This window comes from Boleophthalmus pectinirostris, unplaced genomic scaffold (genome assembly GCF_026225935.1).
Source record: "Boleophthalmus pectinirostris isolate CB_2022bp ecotype Guang Dong unplaced genomic scaffold, ASM2622593v1 HiC_scaffold_22, whole genome shotgun sequence".
Lineage (NCBI taxonomy): Eukaryota > Metazoa > Chordata > Actinopteri > Gobiiformes > Gobiidae > Boleophthalmus > Boleophthalmus pectinirostris.
In genome coordinates this window covers 2,787,509-2,803,392 of record NW_026571190.1, presented here as the reverse complement: position 1 = coordinate 2,803,392, position 15,884 = coordinate 2,787,509, and the positions used below count along the sequence as shown (strand labels likewise).

At 40.6% G+C, this 15,884-nt stretch overlaps 1 protein-coding gene across 1 annotated transcript; it reads right to left on the bottom strand.

The window, feature by feature from the left end:
• Positions 1–347: 347 nt before the first annotated feature.
• On the bottom strand, positions 348–3,116 carry LOC129410289 (serine/threonine-protein kinase pim-2-like). Its single transcript, XM_055157971.1, has 6 exons — positions 3,009–3,116; positions 2,728–2,775; positions 1,410–1,634; positions 1,015–1,192; positions 697–888; positions 348–445 (listed from the first exon to the last, which is right to left on the bottom strand). Exons 1-6 carry the CDS (start codon positions 3,114–3,116, stop codon positions 348–350), a joined length of 849 nt encoding a protein of 282 aa, XP_055013946.1.
• Between the last annotated feature and the right edge of the window lie 12,768 nt (positions 3,117–15,884).

Genomic DNA, 15,884 nt, shown 5'->3' with positions numbered 1-15,884 from the left:
GTGTGTCTGTGTGTGTGTGTGCTGTGTGTGTGTGTGTCTGTGTGTGTGTGTGTGTGTCTGTGTGTGTGTGTGTGTGTGTGTGTGTGTGTGTGTGTGTGTGTGTGTGTGTGTGTGTGTGTGTGTGTTTATAATCTATGACACCAGTGGATCATTATTTTTATATGAAGTAAATCAGTCAAATCCTTCATGTCCAGTGCATGTACGTTTGTCTCTCTTTTATAAAAATCAAATCAATATCATTGCAGTGTATTTCATCAGGTCTGAACAACACATTTGAGGTAAAGAATATTTATTTACACTTATTTACATTTATTTACACGGTACATGGGGTTGAATACCATGCACTTTTAGACCAGGCTCAACCAGGGATGGTGGCTCAGCTGGTCCAAAGGGATCCTCTGGTTTGGGTCCAGTGCCAGACAGGCCCGCAAGAAGTCACTGCACTCTGCAAAAACAAACACACAAGACAAGTTTTACAGTGTACACTTCATAGTTGCTCTTCCCACTGTGAGTTCTTAAGTTCTTAAGTGACAAAACTTCTAGGATCCGTTCTGTAGATACTGTCATTGGTGCAGTGTTTAAGGGTGAACTGTGTCATCTATCTTCTCAAATGAAGGTCCGACATCTTTAATGTTTTATCTAATGACATGAAGACTAAATCATATCTAAATAATGTGTGTGTTTCTCTGCTCGTACCTTGGGACACACCACTCAGACTCAAGAAGGAAATGTATGGAAAACCCTTCATGAAATCTTTTGTGGTGAACCCTTTGTCACTCTTAGAGCGCAGCAGTTCGTGAAGTAGCGCCCCCGTCTGCCACACTGAGGTAGGAGCAGCGCGGTATCCTTCAGTCCCATAGGCCTCAGGAGGTGCATATTCTGGTGTTCCTGAAAACCAAAAAGAAACACACACAAATAAGTAGGGACGTTGAGAGACTGCATGGTGCATCTTTAGTGATCTTGTACTTTAACTACTACTGCTGCTATTACTACTACGTTGGTTAGGAATATTACCTTTGAAACTGTAGAAGGGCTCTGATTGGGCGCCGCAGCCACAGCCAAAGTCTATGACCCTGATCCTTGGGCCAGACTCTGTCGCCTGAACCAGGAGATTTTTCATATTAACGTCTCTATGGAAAATCTGTTTTGAGTCAAGGTCCAGCAGCGCGTTCACCACCTGACGGATCAGCTCCTGCCGGACAATAACAAGAACGTGGATTAGAAAAGTAACTGAAATGTATTACAAATGGCATTAATTATATATGAGATGAAAGAAGAGATGCTGTTCTCTGCTACATCGGCTTATTTACTACTTATTTATGACACCCAAGCGTATGTATATTTTTCCATGTAAGTTTTTTGTTATTTTTTCTGTTTTAGTTTTTTTTTTTTTTTTTTTTTTTGCATACCTTTGCGTGAGCTTCTGTCAGGGGGCCATTCTCCTGATGGTAGTCAAACAGGTCTTGGGATGGGGTGGGTCTCTCCATCACCAGAACCACCTCCTGGCCTTCATCCTGGAGGTACCAGTCGAGCAGAGTCACCGAGGGGTTCAGTCCGACCGAGTGCCGATCTGGAGCAGCTTTGTTCATCAGGACGGCCTCAGAGGGGACGGTCAACACTTCATTTTCAATGCTCTAAAAGAGGAAAATGTAAACAAAACAGATTATTCCACAATCAGAGGCAAATGCAGTGTCAGATATTCCTGGGGTGGTACTAGTGAGTTTTGTTCAATCTGATACAGTAAAACTATGGCAAGTATCACAATATTGATCTGATTCCTATGAGTTATGATCCTTCCCTTATGACTTTTAAATGCACCAACTGAAATATAAACAGTGTCTTTCAAAGTTTTACCAAACATAAATAAAAACAAACTGTGATTTTTGATACCTCCATTAGTTGGGAGGGAATTTGTGAAATATCATGAGGATTGTGCACTTCTGGAAAAGTTTTGGATTTTTAGCAGGGTGTTTAGGTATGGACCTAAGGTTTTTCAAAATCCATGGATACAAGTTGGGGTCACCCCCTAGTGGCCGATATGCATAAAATCCAAAATGGCCCCCGGCCAGGCCTCTAAACCCATATGTGAAATGAAATCAAGTCAAATAAGGTGCAGAAATAGTTTCATGGTTCTATAAAATGCTCCAGAATGTGTTCGACCAAATGTTGAAGAGTCCACTGCAGAATGGAACAGTCCTGGGTCACCAAATTCCGCCGGGGTGCCTCTCCCTTGCTTAACCGGGGAGGGGGCTTTAGAGTGGGTGTACGTGTTCGGGAGGTGCACCAGGTCTTGTATAGAGGAACTGGATTGCTTGTATCAAACAGTAGGAAGTAGAAAGTAGAAAAAAATACATTCTACTACAAAGTAAGACTAAAGGAAGCAGAGATATAACCTTTTCTTGTTTGGACAGGGGCTATTTTGGATTTTATGCACACCGGCCACTAGGACGGCATCACAGCTTGTACCTAACACTCTGCCAAAAATCAAAAACTTTTCCAGAAGTGCACGATTTTGATGAATTCCCTCCAGGCTACATCAGTATTCCTATTTGGTATCAGTCCATTCATCACTAATAGAAAAGAGCTGTGAGAGGTGATAGTAGCGCACAGACTTTTTAGTGGATACTGATGTCCATTATTTGTCTGGTTATTTGATGATACCGATACAACGATTTTAAAATCCATAAAATGTTCCAAAACTACAAAACAACAAAAATTGTCACTTACCACCAGAGAAAATTCCACGTTGTCCCTCTTAATGTGTTTAATGGCCACCTGAAAATCAGACATTAGAACATGATTCTATAATGGAGTCAAGTGAAAATGTGAAATTATAGGGACATTCATAGATGTTATAGATTCTATTCTGAATTTAAAGGTCTCCAGGAAGAAACTCCATCTCTATGGAGACTGACCCTCTACATGAAAAATCACTTGAAGTCATTTGAACTTAGATTAACTGTGCATTTGAAGTTTTGTAAATGATAAAAAGTGTATATTATCTTTACCGACTGTTGGTCTGAGATCCGGACGCCGGCAAACACCGACCCAAATCCTCCCTCTCCGAGCTGCTCATGCTCCTCGTATGTCAGCGCAAAGTCACTCACTGAGTTCATTTTACAAAAAAAAAATATTATTAGTATGATCATCCAATATGACATTACAACACCCATTCACACATAGACAAGGGAGCAAAGTGTCTTGCCCAAGAGCACATTAACAGTATTAGTTAGGTTTAGTTGTAGCTATGATGTATATGTTTCAGTCCTGGTTTGGTCCTAGATTAGTATTTTGGTCCTGTTGTAGTCCTGGTCTAGTCCTGGTTTAGTCCTGGTTTAGTCTTGGTTTAGTCTTGGTTTAGTCCTGGTTTAGTCCTGGTCTAGTCCTGGTTTAGTCCTGGTTTAGTCTTGGTTTAGTCTTGTTTAGTCTTGGGTTTAGTCTTTTTGGTTTAGTCCTGGTTTAGTCCTGGTTTAGTCCTGGGTTTAGTCCTGGTTTAGTCTTGGTTTAGTCTTGGTTTAGTCCAGTCCTGTTTAGTCCTGGTTTAGTCCTGGTTTAGTCTTGGTTTAGTCTTGGTTTTAGTCCTGGTTTAGTCCTGGTTTAGTCTTTTAGTCCTGGTTTAGTCGTTTAGTCTTGGTTGGTTTAGTACTGGTTCAGTCTTGGTTTAATCCTGGTTTAGTCTTGGTTTAGTCTTGGTTTAGTCCTGGTTTAGTCTTGGTTTAGTCCTGGTTTAGTCTGGTTTAGTCTTGGTTTAGTCTTGGTTTAGTCTTGGTTTAGTCTTGGTTTAGTCCTGGTTTAGTCTTGGTTTAGTCTTTTAGTCTGTTTAGTTTGGTTTAGTTTTTAGTCTTAGTCTTGGTTAGTCTGGTTTAGTCTTGGTTTAGTACTGGTTCAGTCTGGTTTAATCCTGGTTTAGTCTTGGTTTAGTCTGGTTTAGTCCTGGTTTAGTCTTGGTTTAGTCCTGGTTTAGTCCTGGTTTAGTCCTGGTTTAGTCTTGGTTTAGTCTTGGTTTAGTCTTTGTTTAGTCTTTGTTTAGTCTTAGTTTAGTCCTGGTTTGGTCCTGGTTTAGTCTTGGTTTAGTCTTGGTTTAGTCCTGATTTAGTCCTGGTTTAGTCCTGGTTTAGTCTTGGTTTAGTTCTGATTTAGTCCTGGTTTAGTCCTGGTTTAGTCTTGGTTTAGTCTTGGTTTAGTTCTGGTTTAGTCCTGATTTAGTCTTAGTTTAGTCCTGGTTTAGTCTTGGTTTAGTCTTGGTTTAGTCCTGGTTTAGTCCTGATTTAGTCCTGGTTTAGTCTTGGTTTAGTCCTGGTTTAGTCCTTGGTTTAGTCTGGTTTAGTCCTGATTTAGTCTTGGTTTAGTCCTGGTTTAGTCCTGGTTTAGTCCTGATTTAGTCTTGGTTTAGTCCCTGGTTTAGTCCTGGTTTAGTCTGGTCTTAGTCCTGGTTTAGTCTTGGTTTAGTCTTGGTTTAGTCTTGGTTTAGTCTGGTTTAGTCTTGGTTTAGTCTTGGTCCTGGTTTAGTCCTGGTTTTAGTCTGGTTTAGTCTTGTTTAGTCTTTGGTTTAGTCTTTGTTTTAGTCTTAGTTTAGTCCTGTTTGGTCCTGGTTTAGTCTTTGGTTTAGTCTTGGTTTAGTCCTGATTTAGTCCTGGTTTAGTCCTGGTTTAGTCTTGTTTAGTTCTGATTTAGTCCTGGTTTAGTCCTGGTTTAGTCTTGGTTTAGTCTGGTTTAGTCAGTCTTGGTTTAGTCCTGGTTTAGTCTTGGTTTAGTCTTGGTTTAGTCCTGGTTTTAGTCTTGGTTTAGTCCTGGTTTAGTCCTGGTTTAGTCCTGGTTTAGTCTTGTTTAGTTTGGTTTAGTTTTGTTTAGTCTTGGTTTAGTCTTTGTTTAGTCTTTGGTCTTAAGTTTGTCCTGGTTTTAGTCTTGGTTTATCTTGTTTAGTCCTGATTTAGTCCTGGTTTAGTCCTGGTTTAGTCTTGGTTTTAGTCTGGTTTAGTCCTGGTTTTAGTCTGGTTTGTCTTTTAGTTCTGGTTTAGTCCTGATTTAGTCTTGTTTAGTTTAGTCTTGGTTTAGTCCTGGTTTAGTCTTTTAGTCCTGTTTAGTCTTGGTTTAGTCTGGTTTAGTCCTGGTTTAGTCCTGGTTTAGTCCTGGTTTAGTCCTTTTAGTTTAGTCCTTGGTTTAGTCCTGGTTTAGTCCTGATTTAGTCTTGGTTTAGTCCTGGTTTAGTCCTGGTTTAGTCTTGGTTTAGTCTTGGTTTAGTCCTGGTTTAGTCTGGTTTTTAGTCCTGGTTTAGTCCTGGTTTAGTTGGTTTAATCCTGGTTTAGTCTTGGTTTAGTCCTTGGTTTAGTCCTGGTTTAGTCTTGGTTTAGTCCTTGGTTTTTAAGTCCTGGTTGTCTTAGGTTTAGTCTTGGTTTAGTCTTTGTTTAGTCTTTGTTTAGTCTTAGTTTAGTCCTGGTTTGGTCCTGGTTTAGTCTTGGTTTAGTCTTGGTTTAGTCCTGATTTTGGTTTAGTCCTGGTTTAGTCTTGGTTTAGTTCTGATTTAGTCCTGGTTTAGTCCTGGTTTAGTCTTGGTTTAGTACTGGTTCAGTCTTGGTTTAATCCTGGTTTAGTCTTGGTTTAGTCTTGGTTTAGTCCTGGTTTAGTCTTGGTTTAGTCCTGGTTTAGTCCTGGTTTAGTCCTGGTTTAGTCTTGGTTTAGTCTTGGTTTAGTCTTTGTTTAGTCTTTGTTTAGTCTTAGTTTAGTCCTGGTTTGGTCCTGGTTTAGTCTTGGTTTAGTCTTGGTTTAGTCCTGATTTAGTCTGTTTAGTCCTGGTTTAGTCTTGGTTTAGTTTTGTTTAGTCCTGGTTTAGTCCTGGTTAGTCTTGGTTTAGTCTTGGTTTAGTTCTGGTTTAGTCCTGATTTAGTCTTAGTTTAGTTTTAGTCTTTGGTTTAGTCTTGGTTTAGTCCTGGTTTAGTCCTGATTTTAGTCCTGGGTTTAGTCTTGGTTTAGTCCTGGTTTCCTGGTTTAGTCCTTGGTTTAGTCCTGGTTTAGTCTTGGTTTAGTCTGGTTTAGTCCTGGTTTAGTCCTGGTTTAGTCCTGGTTTAGTCTTGGTTTAGTCTTGGTTTAGTCTTGGTTTAGTTGGTTTAGTCTTGGTTTAGTCCTGGTTTAGTCTTGGTTTAGTCCTGGTGTCTTGGTTGTCCTGGTTTAGTCTTGGTTTCCTTGGTTTAGTCCTGGTTTAGTCCTGGTTTAGTCCTGGTTTAGTCCTGGTTTAGTCTTGGTTTTAGTCCTGGTTTAGTCCTGGTTTAGTCTGGTTTAGTCTTTGTCTTGGTTTAGTCCTGGTTTAGTCCTGGTTTAGTCCTTTTAGTCTTGGTTTAGTCTTGTTTAGTCTTCCTGGTTTAGTCTTGGTTTAGTCCTGGTTTAGTCCTGGTTTAGTCTTGTTTAGTCTTGTTTAGTCTGGTTAGTCTTGTTTAGTCTTGGTTTAGTCCTGGTTTAGTCTGTTTAGTTAGTCTTGGCTGGTTTAGTCCTTTTAGTTTTTAGTCCTGGTTAGTTTGTTTAGTCTTGGTTTAGTCCTGGTTTAGTCCTGGTTTAGTCTTGGTTTAGTGGTTTAGTCTTGGTTTAGTCCTGGTTTAGTCCTGGTTTAGTCTTGTTTAGTCTTGGTTTAGTCCTGGTTTAGTTCCTGGTTTAGTCTTGGTTTAGTCCTGGTTTAGTCTTGGTTAGTTCTGGTTTAGTTCTGGTTTGTCTTGGTTTAGTCCTGGTTTAGTCTTGGTTTTAGTTCTGGTTTAGTTCTGGTTAGTCAAGTGTTTAGTCCTGGTTTGTCCTGGTTTAGTCCTGGTTGTTTTGACTCTCGTACCTTCTCTTGGAGCTTCGTATCTAGTTCTGTCGTGTTTCTCCTCCGAGTGTAGATTTTTTGGAGCAGGACGTTTTGGACTCAAGTCAGATTTGACTGAGTCACTGGATTTTCTTTCCTTGGTTTGGAAAAGGCTCAGTCCAGTTGTAAAGACGAGCCTGGAGCCTGTGAAACATCATGTCATTGTTATTACTTGGTTACTACATGTTTATGTGTAAGGATCAAAATAGACTCATGTAAACACACTTCAAACCACAGATGGGTCGTTTCATCTACATTTACTTGAGGAACTTCTTGACAAAAACTCTACCACCAGAGTAGTTTTCTGACTTTTTACTGTTACTTGTGTACTTTTGGATCAGTATTTTCTACTTGTACTTAGTAAAACATTAAAGAGACGATACTCTTGTANTTAATTTAATAAACCAGGGAAATACAAACAACCATGATCCTTTAGCACAGGACACAACTCAGTGGAATATGAGTGTTCTTTGTGTGACAGAGGATGTGCTGATGATGGTGAGTCTGTTCTGTGTGTGTATCGTGGAGGAGATGGTTCATGTTTTAACTTTTCATACGAGGCAGATTGTTCAGCGCAGGTTTATTCATTTCACTGATTATGGTCTTTATTTATGTCACTTTATTTATGTCACTAATGTTGTGATGAAAAGACTGAAACGTGTTTGTCTTTTGCATGTGCACACTTTTTGTTGCAGAAGCGGGGATACTGCGTATACATGCCACAGTATCCCGGTTACTATCGGAATATACCAGTACAGTATCCCGGTTTCTAACTGGGTCTGCCTTATCCGGATACTGAAACAGGGATACTGTGTGTACATGCACCATGACCAAACCTGTACACTCAAAAAAGTCAATTCTAACCAGGACACTGATGTGCTGTAAACTCACTCACTGAGTTCAGCAGAGTTTAAACATGAAGTTCATGAACTTATTACCTGGTCCCCGAAGGGTTGACCAGGTTTTGTGTGTGTGTGTGAGTGTGTGTGTGTGTGTGTGTGTGGTTTATAATCTATGACATCAGTGGATCATTATTTTTATATGAAATAAATCAGTCAAATCCTTCATGTCCAGTGCATGTACGTTTGTCTCTCTTTTATAAAAATCAAATCAATATCATTGCAGTGTATTTCATCAGGTCTGAACAACACATTTGAGGTAATGAATATTTATTTACACTTATTTACACTTATTTACACGGTACATGGGGTTGAATACCATGCACTTTTAGACCAGGCTCAACCAGGGATGGTGGCTCAGCTGGTCCAAAGGGATCCTCTGGTTTGGGTCCAGTGCCAGACAGGCCCGCAAGAAGTCACTGCACTCTGCAAAAACAAACACACAAGACAAGTTTTACAGTGTACACTTCATAGTTGCTCTTCCCACTGTGAGTTCTTAAGTTCTTAAAGGTTGTACAGAGGATTTTTTAAGGGGAGAAAAGTACAGCGACAGTGGATGTGCATGTGGGACACCACCTTAATCCTCCACAGCTCCTCAGTAGAAACATCTCCTCCCGCTTCTTTACTCTAGAAATCACGCTTGTTTACAGCCAGAATTACTGTTGAAGTGTCTAGAAGTAGTTTAAGCGACCGATGCGTCAGTTTTTAGATCCTTCGTCTGCTTCACTCGCGCAACTGCTGGAAGGAATCTCCAAGAATCACCTCAGTTTGGCTTTGCTCCTTTTCCCCTTCTCTTCATCTTTCAGCGACCTCATAAACCGACTTTCTTTTGCGGTGAACTGGTCGTGGATTCTCGTCCGCCATCGCGACAAACTTTGTGCGAAATGCGAGGAAGCTACAGTTTGAAAAAGCCTCTAAGAACCGCTACATAAACCACGTAATTCCTGCACGCTGGCAAGTCAGTTACACTAGGGAGTTTGACTGACAACCTAACAGCCAATAGAAAATAAGAGAGCCTGAGTATTTATTGGCTGATGTTTATCTGGCCTCACTACATCCACAGTTGATAGATTTTCATTCTTTTTTTTTTTTTTTTTGGTCATCATAATTACAAGGCTGCTGTGTCTCTGTAATGGTATTTTAAACTTTCATTGACAATTTGAAACTAAAAAAAAAAATCCTCCATACAACCTTTAAGTGACAAAACTTCTAGGATCCGTTCTGTAGATACTGTCATTGGTGCAGTGTTTAAGGGTGAACTGTGTCATCTATCTTCTCAAATGAAGGTCCGACATCTTTAATGTTTTATCTAATGACATGAACACTAAATCATATCTAAATAATGTGTGTGTTTCTCTGCTCGTACCTTGGGACACACCACTCAGACTCAAGAAGGAAATGTATGGAAAACCCTTCATGAAATCTCTTGTGGTGAACCCTTTGTCACTCTTAGAGCGCAGCAGTTCGTGAAGTAGCGCCCCCGTCTGCCACACTGAGGTAGGAGCAGCGCGGTATCCTTCAGTCCCATAGGCCTCAGGAGGTGCGTATTCTGGTGTTCCTGAAAACCAAAAAGAAACACACACAAATAAGTAGGGACGTTGAGAGACTGCATGGTGCATCTTTAGTGATCTTGTACTTTAACTACTACTGCTGCTATTACTACTACGTTGGTTAGGAATATTACCTTTGAAACTGTAGAAGGGCTCTGATTGGACGCCGCAGCCACAGCCAAAGTCTATGACCCTGATCCTTGGGCCAGACTCTGTCGCCTGAACCAGGAGATTTTTCATATTAATGTCTCTATGGAAAATCTGTTTTGAGTCAAGGTCCAGCAGCGCGTTCACCACCTGACGGATCAGCTCCTGCCGGACAATAACAAGAACGTGGATTAGAAAAGTAACTGAAATGTATTACAAATGGCATTAATTATATATGAGATGAAAGAAGAGATGCTGTTCTCTGCTACATAGGCTTATTTACTACTAATTTATGACACCCAAGCGTATGTATATTTTTTCATGTAAGTTTTTTGTTATTTTTCTGTTTTAGTTTTTTTTTTTTTTTTTTTGCATACCTTTGCGTGAGCTTCTGTCAGGGGGCCATTCTCCTGATGGTACTCAAACAGGTCTTGGGATGGGGTGGGTCTCTCCATCACCAGAACCACCTCCTGGACCTTCATCCTGGAGGTACCAGTCCAGAGAAGAGTCACCGAGGGGTTCAGTCCGACCGAGTGCCGATCCGGAGCAGCTTTTGTTCATCAGACGGCCTCAGAGGGGACGGTCAACACCTCATTTTCAATGCTCTAAAAGAGGAAAATGTAAACAAAACAGATTATTTCCACAATCAGAGGACAAATGCAGTGTCAGATATTCCTGGGGTGGTACTAGTGAGTTTTGTTCAATCTGATACAGTAAAACTATGGCAAGTATCACAATATTGATCTGATTCCTATGAGTTATGATCCTTCCCTTATGACTTTTAAATGCACTAACTGAAATATAAACAGTGTCTTTCAAAGTTTTACCAAACATAAATAAAAAAAACTGTGATTTTTGATACTTCCATTAGTTGGGAGGGAATTTGTGAAAATATCATGAGGATTGTGCACTTCTGGAAAAGTTTTGGATTTTTAGCAGGGTGTTTAGGTATGGACCTAAGGTTTTAAAAAATCCATGGATACAAGTTGGGGTCACCCCCTAGTGGCCGATATGCATAAAATCCAAAATGGCCCCGGCCAGGCCTCTAAACCCATATGTGAAATGAAATCAAGTCAAATAAGGTGCAGAAATTGTTTCATGGTTCTATAAAATGCTCCAGAATGTGTTCGACCAAATGTTGAAGAGTCGACTGCAGAATGTAACAGTCCTGGGTCACCAAATTCCGCCGGGGTGCCTCTCCCTTGCTTAACCGGGGAGGGGGCTTTAGAGTGGGTGTACGTGTTCGGGAGGTGCACCAGGTCTTGTATAGAGGAACTGCATTGCTTGTATCAAACAGTAGGAAGTAGAAAGTAGAAAAAATACATTCTACTACAAAGTAAGACTAAAGGAAGCAGAGATATAACCTTTTCTTGTTTGGACAGGGGCTATTTTGGATTTTATGCACACCGGCCACTAGGACGGCATCACAGCTTGTACCTAACACTCTGCCAAAAATCAAAAACTTTTCCAGAAGTGCACGATTTTGATGAATTCCCTCCAGGCTACATCAGTATTCCTATTTGGTATCAGTCCATTCATCACTAATAGAAAAGAGCTGTGAGAGGTGATAGTAGCGCACAGACTTTTTAGTGGATACTGATGTCCATTATTTGTCTGGTTATTTGATGATACCGATACAACGATTTTAAAATCCATAAAATGTTTTCCAAAACTACAAAAACAACAAAAATGTCACTTACCACCAGAGAAAATTCCACGTTGTCCCTCTTCATGTGTTTAATGGCCACCTGAAAATCAGACATTAGAACATGATTATATAATGGAGTCAAGTGAAAATGTGAAATTATAGGGACATTCATAGATGTTATAGATTCTATTCTGAATTTAAAGGTCTCCAGGAAGAAACTCCATCTCTATGGAGACTGACCCTCTACATGAAAAATCACTTGAAGTCATTTGAACTTAGATTAACTGTGCATTTGAAGTTTTGTAAATGATAAAAAAGTGTATATATCTTACCGACTGTTGGTCTGAGATCCGGACGCCGGCAAACACCGACCCAAATCCTCCCTCTCCGAGCCTGCTCATGCTCCTCGTATGTCAGCGCAAAGTCACTCAGTCCTGAGTTCATTTTACAAAAAAAAAAAATATTAGTCTTGGTTTATGGTTTATGGTCCAATAGTGGGACATTACAAGTCCTGGTTTAGTCTGGTTTAGTCTTGGTTTAGTCCTGGTTTATAGTTTACTTGGTTTAGTTTAGTCTTGGTTTAGTCCTGGTTTAGTTTAGTCTGGTTTAGTCTTGGTTTAGTCTGGTTTAGTCCTGGTTTAGTCCTGGTTTAGTCCTGGTTTAGTCCTGGTTTAGTCTTGGTTTAGTCTGGTTTAGTCTTGGTTTAGTAGTCTTGGTTTAGTTTAGTTTGGTTTAGTTTGGTTTAGTCTTGGTTTAGTCTTGGTTTATGGTTTAGTCCTGGTTTAGTCCTGGTTTAGTCCTGGTTTAGTCCTGGTTTAGTCTTGGTTTAGTCCTGGTTTAGTTTGGTTTAGTCCTGGTTTAGTCTTGGTTTAGTTTTTAGTCCTGGTTTAGTCCTAGGTTTAGTCCTGGTTTAGTCTTGGTTTAGTCTTGGTTTAGTACTTGGTTTAGTCTTGGTTTAGTTTAGTTCTCTATGGTTAGTCTTGGTTTAGTCCTGGTTTAGTCCTTTGGTTTAGTCTGGTTTAGTCCTGGTTTAGTCTGGTTTACTGTTTAGGTTCTTGGTTTAGGGTTTAGTCGTTTAGTCTGGTTTAGTTTGGTTTAGTCCCCTCTTGGTTTAGTCTTGGTTTAGTCCTGGTTTAGTCTTGGTTTAGTTTGGTTTAGTTTAGTCTTGGTTTAGTCTTGGTTTAGTCCTGGTTTAGTCTTGGTTTAGTCTGGTTTAGTTGGTTTAGTCTGGTTTAGTCCTGGTTTAGTCCTGGTTTAGTCTTGGTTTAGTCCTTGGTTTAGTCTTGGTTTAGTTTGGTTTAGTCCTGGTTTAGTCTGGTTTAGTCTTGGTTTAGTCTTGGTTTAGTCCTGGTTTAGTCCTGGTTTAGTCCTGGTTTAGTCTGGTTTAGTCTTGGTTTAGTCCTGGTTTAGTCTGGTTTAGTCTTGGTTTACTTGGTCTTGGTTTAGTCTTGGTTTAGTCCTGGTTTAGTCCTTGGTTTAGTCCTTGGTTTAGTCTTGGTTTAGTCCTGGTTTAGTCTTGGTTTAGTCTTGTTTAGTCTTGGTTTAGTCTGGTTTAGTCCTTGGTTTAGTCTTGGTTTAGTCCTGGTTTAGTCCTGGTTTAGTCTTGGTTTAGTCCTGGTTTAGTCCTGGTTTAGTCTTGGTTTAGTCTGGTTTAGTCTGGTTTAGTCTTGGTTTAGTCTTGGTTTAGTCCTGGTTTAGTCTTGGTTTAGTCTTGGTTTAGTCCTTGGTTTAGTCCTGTTTAGTTTAGTCCTTGGTTTAGTCCTTGGTTTAGTCCTGGTTTAGTCCTGGTTTATGGTTTAGTCTTGGTTTAGTCTTGGTTTAGTCTTGGTTAGTCCTGGTTTAGTCCTGGTTTAGTCTCCTGGTTTAGTCTGGTTTAGTCTGGTTTAGTCTTGGTTTAGTCTTGGTTTAGTCCTAGTCTTGGTTTAGTCCTGGTTTAGTCCTTGGTTTAGTCTTGGTTTAGTCCTGGTTTAGTCCTGGTTTAGTCTTGGTTTAGTCCTGGTTTAGTCTTGGTTTAGTCCTGGTTTAGTCCTGGTTTAGTCTTGGTTTAGTCCTGGTTTAGTCTTGGTTTAGTCCTGGTTTAGTCTTGGTTTAGTCCTGGTTTAGTCTGGTTTAGTCCTGGTTTAGTCCTGGTTTAGTCTTGGTTTAGTCTTGGTTTAGTCCTTGGTTTAGTCCTGGTTTAGTCTTGGTTTAGTCCTGGTTTATTTGACTCTCGTACCTTCTTCTTGGAGCTTCGTCCTCTTAGTCCTGTTCAGTGTTTCTCCTCCGAGTGTTGATTTTTTGGAGCAGGACGTTTTGGACTCAAAGTCAGATTTGACTGAGTCTCTGGATTTTCTTTTCCTGGTTTGGAAAAGGCTCAGTCCAGTTGTAAAGACGAGCCTGGAGCCTGTGAACACATCATGTCATTGTTATTACTTGGTTACTACATGTTTATGTGTAAGGATCAAATACACTCATGTAAACACACTTAAAACCACAGATGGGTCGTTTCATCTACATTTACTTGAGTAACTTCTTGACAAAACTCTACATCTCAGAGTAGTTTTCAGACTTTTTACTGTTACTTGTGTACTTTTTGGATCAGTATTTTCTACTTGTACTTTAGTAAAAACATTTAAAGAGACGATACTCTTGTAACTTTAAATACATTACAACTACATGACCCTTGATCTCTTCAGGTTGGGATTGTTTTAAATTCTTAAAAATTTCTTTCACAAACCTTGCACGATCGCTCGGCTGACGTCAAAAATGTACTGCGTCCACGGTGCCATCGTTTTGAAATCACAAAAAGGCAATAGTCGATAAAAGTGTCTGAGCTGCTGAGATCCGTGTGTCTCCTGTGCTGTGTGTCTGAGAAGTTGTGACCTGTTGGAGCTGAACTTATACAGAAAGTTGCGGAATGGCAGTTATGTAATTTAGAATGTTGCCGCTGGCGACGGCCAATATTTAAATTGTTTTGATTTAAATGACACATTAATGCACATCACTATCGCGGTTATTAGCCATATCTGGGTTATAGCAGTACTCGGGATACTGTGTGTACATGTGCTCTGAGAAACCGGGACGCTCATATCACTGTGTACATGATCAAATGGAGTGTCCCGCTTTCTTGACATAATCTTACAAATGTGCAAAAATTAACTTAATTTAATAAACCAGGGAAAATACAAACAACCATGATCCTTTAGCACAGGACACAACTCAGTGGAATATGAGTGTTCTTTGTGTGACAGAGGATGTGCTGATGATGGTGAGTCTGTTCTGTGTGTGTATCGTGGAGGAGATGGTTCATGTTTTAACTTTTCATACGTGTGCAGGTCATACGAGTGCAGATTGTTCATGTGCAGGTTTATTCATTTCACTGATTTATGGTCACTTTATTTATGTTGGTCACTTTATTTATGTCACTAATGTTGTGATGAAAAGACTGAAACGTGTTTGTCTTTTGCATGTGCACACTTTTTGTTGCAGTAAGCGGGATACTGCGTATACATGCCACAGTATCCCGGTTACTATCGGAATATACCAGCTACAGTATCCCGGTTTCTCATAACTTGGATCTGCCTTATCCAGGATACTGAAACAGGGATACTGTGTGTACATGCACCATGACCAAACCTGTACACTCAAAAAAGTCAATTCTAACCAGGACACTGATGTGCTGTAAACTCACTCACTGAGTTCAGCAGAGTTTAAACATGAAGTTCATGAACTTATTACCTGGTCCCCGAAGGGTTGACCAGGTTTTGTATTCACCCTGTGTGTGTGTGTGTGTGTGTGTGTGTGTGTGTGTGTGTGTGTGTGTGTGTGTGTGTGTGTGTGTGTGTGTGTGTGTGTGTGTGTGTGTGTGATTGAGGTAAGATCTTAAGACCGAGCCCAAGCCCGACCGGTCGGGTCTAAAATGTCAATCATTACTTCGGGTCGGGTCGGGCTCGGGCTTCAAATAAATATATGTTTATAAAATGTATGCTAAAACGTGTGTGGATACTAAACTAAGGAATACTTGTTATAAAATAAATAATATGGATAAAACAGAGAAGTAATGTAATGTAATTGCTATTTAACTACTAAACAGGTCCGCAGAGCCAGAGCTCTGCGCACGTGAACGCCCCTCTTCATTTAATCATCTTCCCCTCCGCAAGTCTGCATCTATTTTGACCTGGTGTCCCCAATATGGAGGAGCAGAAGTTAAACTAAAGGCAGGAGAACTGAAAAGACAAACACGCACCGGTAAGAGTGAGGTGTGGAAAAGCTTCAAATTGATTGTTGAAAATGTACAGAAACTTGCGTTGGCTTGCTGTGTGTCAATGTGGCGCTTTGCTTTCATACGAGAGCAAAAAGACTGCACCTCGACGTGAGTGTCCTCCTCCCGAGTCACAAATAAAATATGACATTTCGGGTTTGCTTCGGGTCGGGCCTGCAAATCAAGTTAATGTGGTTGTGTCGTGGCGGTGTCGTGTGTTGTAATGTACCCGTGTGGCCGTGGTCGGGTGTGGCTGGATGTGTTTGTGTGTGCCCAATCTGTGTGTCCTGTGTGTGCTGTGTGTGTGTGTGTGTGTGTGTGTGTGTGTGTGTGTGTGTGTCGTGTGTGTGTGTGTGTGTGTGTGTGTGTGTGTGTGTGTGTCTGTGTGTGTGTGTGTGTGTGTGTGTGTGTGTGTGTGTGTGTGTGTGTGTGTGTCTGTGTGTGTGTGTGTGTGTGTGTGTGTGTGTGTGTGTGTGTGTTGTGGGACACACTGAGCCATATTTGATCCACAGAGCAGCCTACAGCTTGTAAGTGATGCATAAAACAGCCACTATTCTCTGCCGGGTCATTT

Excerpts from the sequence above, each read along its gene's own strand:
- LOC129410289 (XM_055157971.1), bottom strand. The coding sequence starts at position 3,116 with ATGAACTCAGTGAGTGACTTTGCGCTGACATACGAGGAGCATGAGCAG. Across the intron at positions 2,776-3,008 it reads GGATCTCAGACCAACAGTCG|GTGGCCATTAAACACATTAA; the intron begins GTAAAGATAATA and ends TCTGATTTTCAG. Across the intron at positions 889-1,014 it reads GCCCTTCTACAGTTTCAAAG|GAACACCAGAATATGCACCT; the intron begins GTAATATTCCTA and ends TTTGGTTTTCAG.